The sequence below is a fragment of the Haliotis rufescens genome, unplaced genomic scaffold (genome assembly GCF_023055435.1).
Source record: "Haliotis rufescens isolate VD_foot unplaced genomic scaffold, xgHalRufe1.0.p SCAF_6, whole genome shotgun sequence".
In the NCBI taxonomy this organism is placed as follows: Eukaryota; Metazoa; Mollusca; class Gastropoda; order Lepetellida; family Haliotidae; genus Haliotis; species Haliotis rufescens.
This window is the reverse complement of record NW_025964334.1, coordinates 17,723,022-17,740,958: the sequence shown is the minus strand read 5'-3', so window position 1 is coordinate 17,740,958 and position 17,937 is coordinate 17,723,022. Positions and strand designations below refer to the sequence as shown.

At 41.7% G+C, this 17,937-nt stretch overlaps 1 protein-coding gene across 1 annotated transcript; it reads left to right on the top strand.

Moving 5' to 3' along the window:
* The first annotated feature begins 3,361 nt into the window (after positions 1 to 3,361).
* Positions 3,362 to 16,422, top strand: LOC124140559 (pyruvate dehydrogenase protein X component-like). Its single transcript, XM_046508193.2, has 11 exons — positions 3,362 to 3,522; positions 5,885 to 5,962; positions 7,136 to 7,236; positions 7,406 to 7,620; positions 8,170 to 8,277; positions 9,063 to 9,261; positions 10,397 to 10,472; positions 11,807 to 11,868; positions 13,037 to 13,195; positions 13,963 to 14,027; positions 14,879 to 16,422. Exons 1-11 carry the CDS (start codon positions 3,399 to 3,401, stop codon positions 15,150 to 15,152), a joined length of 1,461 nt encoding a protein of 486 aa, XP_046364149.2. The 5' UTR covers positions 3,362 to 3,398; the 3' UTR covers positions 15,153 to 16,422.
* Positions 16,423 to 17,937: the final 1,515 nt, after the last annotated feature.

Here is a 17,937-nt window from a genome sequence, read left to right as displayed (position 1 = left end):
CACTCACTCACTCACTCGTCCGTGTAGAGTTTGAATTAATAGTTTACTGCATAGATGGTAAATTGAGGTTTACTTATAAAAAATGTGGATGTTTTAGGTGTAAAGAAAATGTGCTTTTTTTAGGTGTAAGCAATTGCTATTCTGCTACGATGGTAGTTTCGCCCCTGGTTTGTAGATCACGGTTATCGTTTCTTATTCTGAAGGTAACCCTGACCTTCGTTTGAAGCTGCCACTGACACAACATGCAAGCAGACTCGACCCGTGAAAACCAGGGTAAGAATAGGTCTTCAGTAAACCATGCTTGTGTTTATATAAGAGGCGCCTATGCTTGTCATAAGATGCGACTAACGAGATCAAGAGGGCAGGCTCGCTGACTTGGTTAGTGCATGTCAACATATCCCAATCGCGAAGATCGATACTCATGGTGCCAATCACTGGATTGTCTGGTTCAGGCTCGATTATATACAGACCGCCGTCATATAGCTGGAATATTGCTGAAAGCGGCGTTAAACAACAAACAAACAAACATTCTCAAAGATGACTATACATGGTTAATCATTATCTTAATCATTTTTCTTAAATAGATCAAGCGTATCCTTGTTTCATTTCTTAAGTGTGTTATGTTATGGTTATTATTTGCACATTAAAAATCCTACATGTACATATCATGTACACATATTGAAGATGTTCATGATACTATTTGAATCATTTTGTGTGTCAGCTATTCAACGTTTAATTATCGAGATGGTGTATGAGACACATTTTCACTCAGTGTATTTAAGTTTAATCGATGGACATTTTCTGCTTCCAGTGAGGAGATCTACATCGCTACATCAGGGGTACAGAAGGAGCGGATTCAGGTAGGACGGATATTCCTGTGGTAGACAGTATTTCTGTAGTACAAATAGTTCTGTGATACAAATATTTCAGTGGTACAAATATTACGGATCACGTGCTATGATAATACTGAAAAACCGTTTAGTGTATTTAAGTTTAATCGATGGAAATATTCTGCTCCCACAGAGGAGATCTACATTGCGTGTGCGGCGTTCAAAAAATAAAATGCAAACAGACTCGAATTTGTTGACTTTTTCACTTCTTCAACACAAGGGAGCGCGTCAAAACGGCTTTAAGTCAGAACGCCTCCATAGGCAGTAAAAAAAGGCCACAAATGGCCACAACGAAAATAGGCATAACAGCAACACAGAACATAAAGAAGAGAAGCTCAAGTATTGTGTCACATTAATTGTATTATATACTTTGTATAACAGTTCATAACGCCATATGCACACAGATTTAAATTCAGCACTAACTCAGCACCACACATCACAAATGACACATCCCTGTCGACCCGTGAAGATTCCGGGGTAGAATAGGTCTTCAGCAACCCATGCTTGCCGTTTTCAAAAAGGATGACTATGCTTGTCGTAAGAGGCGACTAACGGGATCGGGTGGTCAGACTCGCTGACTTAAAGAAAGGTTGATGCATGTCATCGATGCCAATTGCGTGGATCGATGCTCATGATATTAATCACTGGATTGTCTGGTCCAGACTAGATTATTTACAGACCGCCGTCATATAGCTGGAATATTGCTGAGTGCGGCGTTAAACAACAAACCAACCAACCAACCAACCAACATCCCTGTCACATATTAAACCCTTGGTCCCCAGGTTGGAAGCGCATATGTTAAGCAGCTCAGCTGGTGTTACGTCGCCTCCCTTGTACAGTCTTACTACTCACGAATAGATTAGTTTGAAATAAAAACACTGAAAGGTTTCATTAGGTTAAAAATTGTAATAACATATAACATGTGTACTCTTTACACACCCTGCTCACCTTGAATATTCATTTATCATTATCATGGACATTTTGACTTTTTTATTGTGGCCGTCATGACTTTTTTGTGGCCGTTTTGACTATGGGTTTGTGGCAATTTTTACTTTTCTTATGGCCGTTTTCACTTGGGAGTTTTGAGGCCGTTGTGACATGAGGCCGTTTTGACTACAACCCACAGTAACATGTATGTCGTTCATGATTATCGCTGATAGATTTCAGCAGCCAGGCACCCCTGAATTGTGACAAAACTATCAGCATGGTAGGATAAGATTGCATTTTGCACAGGCAGAGGCCATAAAATGTCAGAGTCTCGTGACGGGATTCGAACCACCACGGAACCACGGACCCGATGAGGCTAGGTGTTATGCATGCACACAAAAAACTCATTTCTTGAGGTACGAATTTACATACACCCTCTCTCGGCGGCGGTTCTGACTATTTGGTCCGAGGTCGGACGCCTTGTCCACATGATCAAAGAGGTTAACCATTGTAGCACATTAGAGACCACAGAGTTGCGTCCCTTGGGCACGCCAGAAACCTATGATTGTGGGTTGGAATCCCGGTTCGCCCCGATTATGTTTCTAGGTTTGTCAGCACCATACCCGTGCTCGTGGGTTTCACCGAAGTGGTAAACGTCTGTGACCTGCATCACTTCGGGCTTTCCTCCCACATTAAGCTGACACGCCGTGATATAACTGCAATACTGTTAAAAGCGGCGTTAAACCCAACTCACTCACTCACTCATTAGAGACCATCGTTCTGAAATCCGTTTTGATTACATTTAATGTTAAAGGGGCACTGATCTAACGCAATTCCCCGGGACTGGTTGTTGCCTTTGTTATTGTTTTTTCCCTTGAGTACCCGGATGATATAGCAGAATCCTAGACTAGTTCGCGACCTGTGCTGCGCAATTCGTAAGCGCATTTGTCACTTTTATTGATAGTATAAGGGCGTATGGTCACATTGATCAACAAAATGAAATACAGTTTTGGAAATAATAAGTTATTTTACAAATTTACTCCGGGTACTCACGGGGGGGAAACAATAACAAAGGCAACAACCAGTCCCGGGGAATTGCATTAGATCAGTGCCCCTTTAATGTTCTATCAGAACATTGAGGCGCCAAGTCATTGTTTTTATCACCCCTGAAAGAAAAAGAGAGAGACACATATCGACCATGGTGTGTTGGAAGCTCTGCATCGATTACAACCACGGAGTCTATATAAGGCAAACAACGTAGAAAAGCACACCGATCGATAGCTCATATAAAGAAACATTTGAAAGACATTTAACAAAAAAACTAGATAATGAACTGTATGTTCACAATGTTTACAAAACACTGTATTCGAAACATGAGCGAGGCTCCGAAATACAACCAAGAGACGAACCCCAGTTGAATATACGTTTTTGATGCAGTTACCGATAATCGTTATGAAATATATGTTTTACCACATTAGAGCTGTTAGACCTATGCATTATTCTCTTTGTATGCCATACAATACAAATAACAAAATAATTATGCCACGAGATCTGTAGCGAGATCCCCAGCTCACCGGCAAAATGGCGTCTGCCATTCTAAGGTTTGGCAACCTCACTAGGGTTGTCAACACCTTCAAATGTATATCTTACCGCCAACTACCGCATCTGTTGCAACGCCAGATTCATCTCCAAACATTAAATTATGGTATGCTCCCAAATCTTCTATATGGAGAATAACCTATCTTATAACACAGTACATTGTCGACTTTGTAAAGATTTTGGTGCTGTCAATGTCATACTACTGTCCTTGAGTAATATTATCGCAGTGTTCTCAAGAATTGACCAGTGACAACAGTTAATCAGCTTGTTAAGCTCTGTTCAGGGTAATCTTTGAAACACTGTTTTGAAAATCACATTCTGACTTCAGTGTAAAGTAAGAGATCATGGTATCAGGTGGGCAAAACTGTAAAGGGTGAGATCTGTCCGATCTCTGGTCATCAGTTTTGATTTGTGCCCACAGACCAATTATCGTCATTTTTTTCAGTGTTAATTAAAGTATAATGTACAAATGTGCTTATTTCAGACCTTGGAAAACGTTTTAGCCAATTTCTGTTTATACTAGGAATAGTGGTAATCAAAACAATGGAAATGGTGTTGGCTCTAATATGGTCTGCGGCTTGATGACGACTGAAGGGGTCGTTGTCGGCACAGGTACTACAGAAATGTACCTGGGGTACAATTTGTATACAGAAATGTATACCCAAGACAAAAATCAGAATACAGAAACATACCCTAGGATGAGTCCATTCCGCACTTCCTGCTTTCCAAACCGCAGTTAAAATCATTCTTGCAGTACCTTCGCCTTCATCAGGAGGAACTTATTGATTATCTCATGAAGCTGAATGTCTTTGACAAGGCCGTAATTGTACGCAAGGGTGGGGAGCTGTTGTCAAAAGATTGTGTAGAAGTAGCATGCATGCACTCATAATCTGGCAAAACATGAGTCGGTTTCGGTTTCAGGTTGGGGAATATGGACTCGTCCGCCGTTTACGTTTCTGTACGTTTCTGTATTCTAATTTTGGCTGGGGTACATTATTGTATACAGAAACGTACCTGGGGTACATTTCTGTAGTACCTGTGCCGACAACCCCTTCAGCGTTGATAACTGTAGCAAGTAGCCTTGATTGTCAGATTGTGAAACAGTAGTTAGTAACACTTGATGTAGCATTATGATATTTTTTTCAAGTTTGCAGTGCAACATTGCATTGTATATGCAACATTGCATTGTATAAGTTTGCAGCGATATAGTGATATGACAATTAACTAACAGGATCTGCAGCTATATGTGCCAGTTTTCAATATTCCCCGAGAATTAAATAACTTCAATGTGTTAAAATTAGATATTGTATTGTGTATTTTGGGTATTCATGAACTTAAAGATTGATATGATATAAGTGGATTTTTTATGGTGACTGAGGAAGGGTCTAAAATCTTTACACCTTCAGTATGTTGAGTTGCAAAGTCATAGCCATGTATTACTCTGCTTTTGCTGTCTGACATCCACATGATTGAAAATGTATATTGTCAAATGTTATGAACACAATTTATGGCCTCTGATGCTGTGAGGTGAGGTGAAATTGGGTTTAACGTCGCGTCCAAGATTATTGCACTTATATAGCGACGTGCATGCACGTGTATGTGTGTGTGTGGCTGCTTGTACTAGTCCGGACTGATGCCGATTTATAGTGCTAGCTCACTGAGATACCATGCCGCAGTTTAACATGAATACCCCACTCAGACACAGTATACTGACTCCGAGCCGACCAGTCCTTGTTTTAGCCCCTTAATGCCGAGCGCCAGACAGGGTAACAACAAGTACAATCTTTTAACGTCTTTTTGTATGACGCGGCCCGGGATCGAACCCTGGACCTTCTGCTCTCCGGGCGGACGCTCTACCACAAGACCACGGAGGCGGTCCTCTGATGCTGTGTATGTCAGTAACAGTTGCATAGGCAGTAACATCGATTTATTTGTGTTTGTCCACATGTAAGTCTTATAAAAATATTTTCCTAAGTAAAGATTGAGATTTAATCAAATGTATATGGTTTGGGGACAAGGAGCCATAGACAATTCAACCATGTTCTGTTGTCATGGTTATGTGCACTCTCCCAGGGCTTGTGAAGACCTGTGACAAGTCTTGATATGTTTGAGTTTATATAAATATGTTTGTTTGTTTGTTTGTTGTTTAACACCGCACTCAGCAGTATTCCAGCTATATGACGGCAGTCTGTAAATAATCAAGTCAGGACCAGACAATCCAGTGATTGACATCATGAGCATCGATCCACGCAATTGGGATTGATGACATGCATCTACCAAGTCAGCGAGCCTGACCACCCGATCTCGTTAGTCGCCTCTTACGACAAGCGACTATGCCTTTTATGGCAAGCATGGGTTGCTGAAGACCTATTCTACCCTGGATCTTCACAGGCAGTTTTTTATCAATAGCTTACATCAGGTGTTTGTTTAAACTATATTAATTTCATTTAATCATTTTTTTTTTGAAGATGCGATGAAACTCTTGATGCCAGCGCTGTCTCCAACGATGTCTGAGGGCACAATTGTCAAGTGGTTAAAGAAAGAAGGTAAACAGTGCACATGACTAAATGGTTTGACCAAAACATTGGTACCATGGTAACATGTCAACATTTTCTGTATTTGTCAGGCGATGTATTGTGTAAAATCATGTGTTTGTATTGTGGTGAGTCCAGGGGATGTATTGTGTGATATCATGTGTTTGTGATGTGGTGAGTCCAGGGGATGAATTGTGTGACATCATGTGTTTGTGATGGGGTGAGTCCGGGGGATGTATTGTGTGATATCATGTGTTTGTGATGGGGTGAGTCCAGGGGATGTATTGTATGAAATCATGTGTTTTTGATAGTGTGAGTCCGGGGGATGAATTGTGTGACATCATGTGTTTGTGATGGGGTGAGTCCAGGGAATGTATTGTGTGAAATCATGTGTTTGTGATGCAGTGAGTCCGGGGGATGTATTGTGTGAAATCATGTGTTTTTGATAGTGTGAGTCCGGGGGATGTATTGTGTGAAATCATGTGTTTGTGATGGGGTGAGTCCAGGGGATGTATTGTATGAAATCATGTGTTTGTGACGGGGTGAGTCCAGGGAATGTATTGTGTGAAATCATGTGTTTGTGATGGGGTGAGATGGGGGATATATTGTGTGATATCATGTGTTTGTGATGTGGTGAGTCCGGGGGATGTATTGTGTGAAATCATGTGTTTGTGATGTGGTGAGTCCAGGGGATGTTTTGTGTGACATCATGTGTTTGTGATGGGGTGAGTCCGGGGGATGTATTGTGTGACATCATGTGTTTGTGATGGGGTGAGATGGGGGATATATTGTGTGATATCATGTGTTTGTGATGTGGTGAGTCCGGGGGATGTATTGTGTGAAATCATGTGTTTGTGATGTGGTGAGTCCAGGGGATGTGTTGTGTGACATCATGTGTTTGTGATGGGGTGAGTCCGGGGGATGTATTGTGTGACATCATGTGTTTGTGATGTGGTGCGTCCGGGGGATGTATTGTGTGATATCATGTGTTTGTGATGTGGTGAGTCCGGGGGATGTATTGTGTGACATCATGTGTTTGTGATATAGTGAGTCCAGGGGATGTATTGTGTGATATCATGTGTTTGTGATGGGGTGAGTCCAGGGGATGTGTTGTGTGACATCATGTGTTTGTGATGTGGTGAGTCCAGGGAATATATTGTGTGACATCATGTGTTCGTGATGCAGGTGATGTGGTGGGTCCAGGGGATGTATTGTGTGACATTCAGACAGACAAGGCTGTGGTCAGCATGGAGAACGAGGAGGACGGAATCCTGGCTAAAATTCTGGTGAGTTTATGTGAAACCTGAGTTTGACGAATTGTTCATGTAATTGCTGCTGACCAGAGGTAGAACCTGGTTTGTTTCATCAAGCCTATAACATATTACTTCTGAAACTGAAGTAAGAATGTTTTGTGATATGAACATAGTCCAGAGGATGAATTTTCTATAATTGAAGGTGCCTGACAACACTAAGGATGTGAAGATCGGGACGTTGATCGCGGTGATGGTGGAGGAGGGGGATGACTGGCAGAATGTGGAGATCCCCGCTCACACTGCCCCAGATACAGGTCCCCCTGCCCCTCCTACACCACCTCCCAGCACACCCAGCCCTGTTGCTACCCCTGCTGCAGCAGCAACAACAGCAGCATCAGCGTCAGTGTCTAGCAAGGAGTGAGTGCCTAATTACCTAACTAATGTTTACGTTTTATTATTACAGCTCTGTTCAATAAGTTTTTGTTTGATTTGTTTGTTTGTTGTTGTTTAAAACTGCACTCAGCAATATTCCAGCTATATGACGGCTGTCGGTAAATACTTGAGTCTGGACCAGACAATCAAGTGATTGACATGTCATCATGAGCATCGATCCACAAAATTGGGATACAATGACATGCATCAACCAAGTCAGCAAGCCTGACCACCCATTCCCGTTTGTCACCTTTTACTGTTCAATAAGTAAATGTATCTGGGTATTTGCTGTCATTGCAACCTTACAGAATGGGTCATTGCTCATAACATCAATCACTATATTGTATGGTCCAGATTTCAATCATTTACTTCTCACCATCATACAGCTGGAATGTTCCTGAGTGTGGCATTAATGTTAATAAAGTAAAACCCTGTTTACTGTTGAATGAGATTGACTGCAAGGCATCTTCCAAAGGCAAAGGTGTTAACTTGACTTGCCTCGGGAAGATGACTGTAAGAGTGTGTCTGTTGCAGCCTCCATGCTGCAGGGGTAGGGCCGTCTGTGAGGAAGCTGGCAGAAGAGTATGGTGTCAGCCCCGCCCAAGTCACTGGTACCGGCCCACACGACAGGGTCACGAAGGGGTGAGACCATTTTATTTATGTATGTTTTGATGTGACTGATTTCAGGTAAAATTGCCATATTATGAGTTGTAGCAGGATCACGAGGGGTACATTGGGTTTTATGCGTCCTGCTGGAGTGAGTGAGTGAGTATGGTTTTACGCCGCTTTTAGCAATATTCCAGCAGTATCACGGCGGGGGACACCAGAAATGAGCTTCACACATAGTACCCATGTCGGGAACCGAACACGGGTCTTCGGCGTGACGAGCGAACGCTTTAACCACAAGGCTATCCGACCGCCCCCAAAGGGTCTTAAAGTAATGAAACCGTGTAGTGTACTGTACTGTAAGCTTTGATCATTACTACAGTACCTTTATGTAGCTTGTCCAGAATTTGGGAGACTAAATATTATTGTACATCCCATGGGACACACAATATTTTTACGGGGCAGGGGTGGCCCAGTCATCTAAGGTGCCAGGATTTCCAGTGCAGAGTTTGGTCCCTTGGGCACGCAAGAAACCTATGATTGCGGGTTCGAATCCCGATTTGCCCCGATTATGTTTCTAGGTTTGTCAGCACCATACCCGTGCTCGTGGGTTTCAGCGAAGTGGTAAACGTCTGAAAACCGCATCACTTCAGGCTTTCCTCCCACATTAAGCTGACACGCCGCGATATAACTGGAATACTGTTAAAAGTGGTATTAAACCCAACTCACTCACAATTATTTTTTTACTATATTCCGTACAGTGGTCACAATTGAATGTTTTTATGTATTTCATGAGATATCATAATCATTAATCCTTGCAGGGATGTGTTGAACTACATCAAGTCCAAGAACCTAGCCAAGAGAGAACTAATGGCAACCCCAGCTCCAGGGCCAGCAGCTGCCACACCTTCTTCAGCCCCACCCCCCCAGGCTCTGCCTCCATTAGAGGGGGAGCCTTTCACAGACATCCCCAACACAAGTATGAGGAAAACTATTGCCAAGAGACTCACAGAATCTAAGGTGTGTAGAGTTGTCACATGGTAATTCCTACAAGGCATATAGATAGTCAACCTCCCAGTCTGCAAATGACCACCCAGAGCGGAAGGTCCAGGGTTCGATCCCCGGCCATGTCATACCAAAAGATGTTAAAAGATCCTACTTGTTGTTACCCTGTCTGGCGCTTGACATTGAGGGGATAAAACAAGGACTGGTCGGCTCGGAGTCAGTATACTGTGTCAGAGTGGGGTATTCATGTTAAACTGATGCATGGTATCTCAGTGGGGTAGCACTATTAATTGGCATCAGCCCAAACTAGTTCAAGCAGACACACACATGTGCATGCACATCGCTATAAAGTGCAAAAATCTTGAACCTGACGTTAAACCCCATTTCACCTTACCTCACCCCAGTCTGCGAAATCTGCAAAGATTCAAACTCTTGCTACCGTATTCGACGTAATAAGCGCCCAGGGCGCTCTCAAAATTACAAATAGTGGGCTCTTAGTAGAATATTATTTTGTCGAAAAAAAAACAGTTGAAAGATAAATTTCATAGTTTATGCTGACAGCCTGAATTGTTTATGTACGAGAGATATATTTTTGCAGAATTTAATTGCCCATAATTAAGGGTGCATATAACACACGAGTGCGTATTATAAGCGAATAAACAAGTATTGTGTACATTGATCAACCGGAAAGGGTGCTAATTGGGATTGTTCATGAGCCAATATATCAGCAAATATCGCTGATATGTCGAATACGGTAATTACTCTATTCTTCCAAACTGGCCTCCATTCTGCAGCGGACAGCTGTTCGGAACACCACTTGACTCCTATTCTCATTTCGTCTTTTTTCGTGCCCCTTGTGATGTGACAAATGGCATAGATGCCATGGCCATGAACCCAAACAAAATACCTTCACATTATTGAAAGACACATGTACACCTAGTCTGATTGTCAAGAGGGGCCCCACTCCCACCCCAAAGGTAAGTATTAAAAATGAGGCACCAATGTTCTCCATCCTCCCTCCCTAGTTGAGAAATCCAAAAGACAAAAGGTAAGAAAGTATGTGTGTGATTGATATTTGTATTTCATGAGATATGTCTGTCCAGTCAAGGTTACTTGCCCCTGTGATCACCTCTCTGTTGTCCTGTTTCAGACAACAATCCCCCATTCCTATGCATCAATGGACATGAACATCGGACCTGTGTCACGACTCAGGAAACAACTCGCAGGCAAGTCATACGAGATACCTTTGTCAGTAGCAGCAGTACCAAGTAGTATATAAGCAATCTAATAAACAATGACATCCGATGAAGAAAAGCAAGATTTGTCTATTGTTTTATGCCCTTTATTATCCATGGGAGTTATGTCCCTTCTATGTCCCTCCTATTGACCAATCAGATTCCACCTCTCATATCACTTGCATTTGTTTCAAACAAAATGGCAGTGCCCAGTCAAAGCGATCTGATCAATAATCAAGATCTATGTTGTGATGTAACAGATCTTACTTTGCGAAATGTATCAAGTCATGTGAGCACCTTGATTAAAAACATGAAAAGATTTGGAAAATGTCTGTTGACACTGAGTTGGTGGTATACATGCTTTGCAAATCCTGCAGTCGACCAAAATTTGCACAACAGTTTATGAACTGGATGTCAATGTTGTCACAACATTTTGATTGGACTGCATAGACTCGTAAGTCCAGCCAAAATATAACTCCATTCTACCAGCCTACTTCGGCATTGGTTGAAACTGGACTTTTATAGTCAGTTATCTCCCTTGCCTCAGGAAGATGCAGGCTCCTCACAGCGATAGCCCGTTCGCGGAGCTCTCTATACTATCGCTGTCACCAGCTGACCGTTATGTTTACAAACAAGTGACGACTGTCATGATGCCGAATACGATTAGCGCTGCTAAATAAATTTCTTCGTTTGTCAATTTGAATTTCTGTTTCATTAAAACTATCGTGTTATTGATATAGTAAGAATGTAAGGGAGAAGTTGGTTGATTTTCCGTTAGTCTGCAATCTCGAACCAATCTGATTATTAAAACAACAAAGTAAATTCGTCTGGAGAACATGGTCAGTCGTAAACCTTTTCAAAATGAAATATCATGCCATTCCCAAAGACATAAACAAAAGTATCAACGTTACTACATTGTAATGTAATTCTTGTAATGGCCGCCCCCACACTGGTGGCAGCGATGTTACTGAGAGTGTAACGAAGGTGTCCCGTGCTGGGAAAGAGCTTGAGGAAGATGGTCTGGTCAAGGCTAATTTACTTTTAGGCTGCTGTAATATGCCGTATATTATGGGATACAGAGACCAAAATGTTATTGGCCAACATCCTAACCCAAGATTCCTTGACAATAGTGTACAGCAAGTAACCAAGAAATCTGCAACTGAACAGTTTAGCCGTCCGTTGCTTGTATTAAAAAAATGTGATGTTTATGCATATACTTTTGACCTCCACTTATTACTCAGTGCTATGGAAATAGAAACAGTTGTTCAGAACTGTTGATGTTTTTATGTACTTCTGATAATTGATTGTATTTACTTCTCTTTCAGATGAAGGTGTGAAAGTTTCGATAAATGATTTTATCATCAAGGCAGCTGGTATTGCTCTGCAGGTATGAGACACACTGATATTTTGATGAAATTGTGTGCTCAGTTTGAAAAAAAAGATAAACTGCCCAACAAAAAAGGTGACATTTCGACACCATCCAAATTCCTTTTGGAATCCTTTCACTTTTCTTGAGCCAGTATACAGCAACTTTAGTGTAAACAAGTCTATTGTCCAATATTGGGAGCAAATAATATCGTTCTTTGCAACAATTGTTCTGCGACTGAGTGTCCATACCAAGACAAAAGTGAAGCCAAAAACATGCTAGCATTGAACTTGTCAAAGGAAACCCAAGTTTTCTAATAAAAAGGTAGCGATGTAGCATGTACCAGAAGGAAAATATTGGGCAAACGTTCCACCATGGGGTGTCTGAGTTAGAACTGGTCCGCTGCAAACCTGTACTTGTTGTAAGAGGCGCCCTAATGGACTGCGTGGTCAGACTCGGTTTACAATGTGTTCGTGAGTGAGTTGGGTTTAACACCGCTTTTAACAGTATTCCAGTTACATTGCGGCGTGTCAGCTTAATGTGGGAGGAAAGCCCGAAGTGATGCAGGTCTCAGACGTTTACCACTTCGGTGAAAACCACGAGCACGGGTATGGTGCTGACAAACCTAGAAACATAATTGGGGCGAACCAGGATTCGAACAATGTGTCAGTGTAACAGGCTGACATGGTTTGTTGCTTGTTATATCAGTCACCGATTTATCACAGCCAGTAAATAACCACGCACATGCAGTCATTAAGAAGAGCTACTGCTCAAAACACCACCATATTTGTATGCGCTGTCACTTTCGCTGTCGTTGTGTTCAGGCACAATCGACAGTCTCTCTTTTCTCCAAAAGGTGTATGAATGTTCATGTAAGAAAAGGGGCGGTGAGGTAGCCTAGTGGTTAAAGCATTCGCTTGTCAAGCCGAAGACCCGGGTTCGATTCCCGAAATGGGTACAATGTGTGAAGCTCATTTCTGGTGTCCCCCGCCATGATATTGCTGAATATTGCTAAAAGCTGTGTAAAACCATACTCACTTACTTCTTAATCATGTCAGCAATTAATGCGACATGTCCACCAAATATGACACTTCCTGGCACAAGAAAACTTGATAATATGTACAGATTCTGTTTCGTAATTGGGACTGGCTGCAGTACCAGATGTATAATCTGCACCGATCTGTTACAGCGGGTCCCCAGAGTGAACTCTATATGGCAGAACGACGGTGCTCAACTCCTTTCTAGTGTAGATATATCTGTTGCCGTGGCAACTGACAATGGACTTATTACTCCAATTGTTCAAAATGCATCGGCTCTTGGAGTAGACGAAATATCATCTACAGTCAGGGTAGGTTTGATCATACACAAGTCACAGTTTAGCTTAGTATTCCTAATCCATGGGAGGGCGGTCGGGTAGCCTAGTGGTTAAAGCGTTCGCACGTCACGCCGAAGACCCGGGTTCGATTCCCGACATGGGTACAATGTGTGAAGCCCATTTCTGGTGTCCCCCGCCGTGATATTGCTGGAATATTGCTAAAAGCGGCATAAAACCATACTCACTAACTAATCCATGGGAATATATTTCGTTATTTTTGCCATTTTACACAATTAGCATTTCAAAAGTTTGATGTCAGATAAAAAAAAAATACTTTATTCTTTAGAGACACCCCTGAACCCATGAAGATTTGGGTTAGAATTGGTCTTCACCAATCCATGCTCGTCGAAGAAAGCGACTATGCTCTTTGAAAGAGGCGACTAACGGGATCAGGTGGTCAGGCTCGCTGACTTGGTTGATGCATGTCATCGTATTCCAATTGTGTAGATCAATACTTATGATATCAATCACAGGATTGTCTGGTCTAGACTAGATAATTTATGGACCGCCGTCATATAGCTGAAATATTGTTGAGTGCTGCGTTAAACAACAAAAACGGACACCCAGGCTTATGTTTAGTTTCTTTCCCTCGTATACTAAAGTGCATTAGTAATAAACTACAGGGGAGAGAACTCTTCCATGTCTTAATGCATGTTAATCAGATTTTAGGACATCTTCCTTTACTGTTCAAGCTGACCAAAGTGCCAGGTTACCAGTCTTTTCTTTGTTTTTCTTGTCAGGATTTAGCAGGTCGGGCGCGAGAAGGGAAGCTCAAATTACATGAATTCCAAGGTGGAAGTTTCAGGTGAGAGTCTGATACAGTTTGATGGGTTTTGAGGAATCTAACTGAGGCTCATATTTGCTTGTCGTCGCAAAATAGAAAAAAACATATATCTAGTCAGCTGTAGAAACTTAAACTTAAAATTAAATCTCCCATAGTTTGCTTCTTGTAATTATTGTTTAGTTCATGGTGGAGAACGTGTTTACTTACAATCAAAAGTTTTTATCGTGTCAGTAAGAAGATGCCGCAAGTAAGTGAGGAATTTCTGTAATAATGAGCTTCAGTTTTGTTTTAAATTGTATTTTGTAAAAAAGTAGATTTTGTTATGATTCCCTCCCTGTAAGCTGAAACACATTTTAAGATGAGTGGTACCGGTAGGACTCCCACAAGAATGAATAAACACCCTGTATATTTTTAAAGAGATGACTCATTCTACAAAATTGAAATATATAAGGTCTTAGGAGCTTAACAGTTTAAGAGATTGTATACAACACTTGATATGGTGCGGTGATATATTCTCGTCTACTTTCATGCGTATCCTCTTTCTCAGCAGGGGTAGTGGGGTAGACAAGTGGTTAAAGCGCTCGTCACGCCGAAGACCTGGGTTTAATTCTTCACATGGGTACAATGTGCGAAGCCCATTTCTGGTGTCAGCTGCTGTGATATTGCTGGAATATTGCTTAAAGCAGTGTAAAAGAATACTCACTCACTCACCTTTCTCAGCATGGTATGCCTCTGTTGATGGGGCTGTTGGTAGCCTTCTGGATAAATTGTTCATCTGTCTGACAGTACAATGTGTATAGTCCTGGTGTCTCCTGATAGAACTTGAATATTGCCAAAGCGGCATAAAACCTCACTCACTCTTTTGTTTGCAGCATCTCCAACCTTGGAATGTTTGGAATCAGCGAATTCTCGGCCGTCATTAATCCGCCTCAGACAGCCATCATGGCGGTGGGCACGTCCCGCGTCACACTAGGCGACGACGGGCGGCCGCAGACCCGCATGACGGTGACCCTATCTTATGACTCTCGTGTGTTAGATGAAACCGAGGCATCCCAGTTTCTGGAAGTGTATAGTGAGGTGATGGAAAACCCCAGCTTTATGATCACTGGATCCAAATTATCCGGCAAGGTCCGAGCTAGTTTTTGACAAAGCAATCTCAAGGACATCATGTTATGGAAAGGGCTCAACTGGAAAGAGATTGTTGTGGTTACCGGTGCACTGTTCCAAGCGAGCCCACTAAGGTGATGGAATATTCTGTCCAGAGGAGGAGGCTTCAGCCAGATACAACAACATCCTCTCAGGGATCCATAGATGAAGAGTTAGAATACCTGTGTAAGGGTACATGTAGGCATAGGATGCATTGCATTAATGCACCATCTGTTCCATCTGTGTGCATACATAAATATGTGTGCATCAAATGCAGAGCAGATCCAGGATTTACAAAAGGGGTGTCCATAATTTCATCATCATTTACTACATGATTTAGACAGCTGCTGTCAATCTGTCAATTGTCGGCTTTAAACATCAAATTTTCGTGGCCCAACACATACCAAATCAAGACCAATAATACAGCGGGATTAGGACTCCTGGTCATCTGCTAGAGAATTTATCATACGTTGATGAGTAGTTTTGCCCTGCATTTACAGCTGGAAGAGAGTGGGACTGGAGAGTGGGACAGGAGAGTGGGACAATGTCTGAGAGGGACTGGGCAGCAGAGACTGGGCAGGAGAGACATCTTCCATCTGAGGTCTTATTGTTACTACCATTTTGAAATTCGAGAGATGTGCAAAAAAGTGCTATAGGTTGTTTTCTGTTTTATTGTTGTGAATGTTAGTGGGAGAAATACCCCGAGATGTATGGGTAAGCATATTTGTTGAAACTGGTGGAGTTCTATATAAAACAATTTTACACTCCTCGGAAACTGGTTGCATTTATTGGAAATTAATGTTTATGTATTTCAAAACACATGATTATCTAAAACTTAACATGTATGCAACTGAATATGTTTATATTTATCAACGTAACTAGATATCTCTCAATGAATATGTCTGTCTTTATCAGGTTTCTTCTTGTGAATGTTTCAAGGAACACAAGTAGATAATACAATCGCCTTTATCATGCCTCTTTCGATCATTTTAGTTTTACAGGTTGGGCATACTTCTTGAGTTTGTCCTTTTATTCAAGCATTCTCTACAAGTCGAAGAGTTTGAACATGCAGAGCGTATTTCTAGTTATTCTGATGAAGTATAGTTGAACTAAGGAACTGTTCACCTTTTGTTCAGATTTGTGGCAACAATTCTTTGAAAAGTGATGGTATTTCTCCATGTTTCCTACGCACTGTAACCAATGTGGTCCTCCTGGATACACTGTAACCTGGAGAGTAGAGGTGTGAAATAAAGGTATGTTGTGTATGTGAGTAACGTGCCTTCATGTATATATATGAATGAATGAGTGAGTGAGATTGGCTTAGCACTGCTTTGTACAGTATTTCAGTTGTATCAAGGTGTGTCAACTTGGTGAGGGCCAGAATATATTTACCACTTCGGTTAAACCCCCAATCATTGGTATTTGTGCTGACAAACATAGAAACATTACCATAGGGCATCCAACTGACGATCACCCGCGAAAGGGACGCAACTCTTCACAACGAATTGCGGCACCTCAGACGAGTGTGCAACCCCCAGATTTATGTGGAATACGTAAAACTTTATCAAGTTTAACATCGTGGGAATTCCGGGGAAGAATATGTTTCCAGTCTATAATTAATTTCGTAAAAGCCGATCCAGTGGTCATTGTCGTGGCTTGGCAGCTTCCTGGGACTTTGAACATTGTAACCTCAGAATTTCCAAGGCGCGGCTCCATTGTGAACAGATTAGCTTGAACTTTGCTGACCCAGGTAAATAATAAAAAGATAAACCATTATACGTATCTTATAAGGAATTGATAGTATTCATACCTAGGTTGGTTGAAACCTATGATTATGGGTTCGAATCCCGATTCGCCCCCATTATGTTTCTAGGTTTGTCAGCACCATACCCGTTCTCTTGGGTTTCACGGCACTGGTAAACGTCTAAGACCTGCATCACTTCGGGCTTTCCTCCCACATTAAGCTGACACGCCGCAATATAACTGGAATACTGTTAAAAGCGGAGTTAAACCCAACTCACTCACTCACTCATACCAAGGATGAGGTCAACACGAAATTGTAAATCTAGGTGCGAAGCTTACCTCCAATTCTATGTTCTAATGATTATATTATGTAGGCTGATTTGTTAAAATAACGTTTCGAGAGGTTCTCGAACCAAAACGACTTCGAGTTATTGGCGATTTCAGTTTAATGCTGCTTTGTGTGAGGAAAGCCCGAAGTGATGCAGGTCTTTGAGCTTCATCACTTTGGTGACATGGACGATAACGTCTATGTTGATAACAAATCGGAAAACCTAGTTCGAACCCACGATCATATGGTTCTTGCAAGCACAGGGGACATAACTCTCCATAGCGAATTGCGTCGCCTAGACGACTGGGCCGACCCTGTTCCAAATATATTATTAGACCCAAAGGTAAATACAAGAAAGATAGAAATAAACTTTAATTATGATTTGTGTATTCCAAACGTTCACACACCATTCTGCTATTTATACCAATATATACAATGACTTTCCTCTTCGTCACAAGATAAAACATTAACCTCCACATATATTCAACATTTTAACTTGAACGCACGCACTACCATCACAACCCAACAACACATTCTTGATTTATTACACAACATTTATACTTGCTGACTCGTCTCAGAAAATGTTCTCATTAAAAGAAAAGCGTTTGGGTATGAAGATATCCTCCGTCGTATCCAACTCTGCATTGTGTCTGGTTTGTTTGGAACTCGGCAATGTTCCAGTTGTATGACGGTGGCCTGTAAATCATCGAGTCT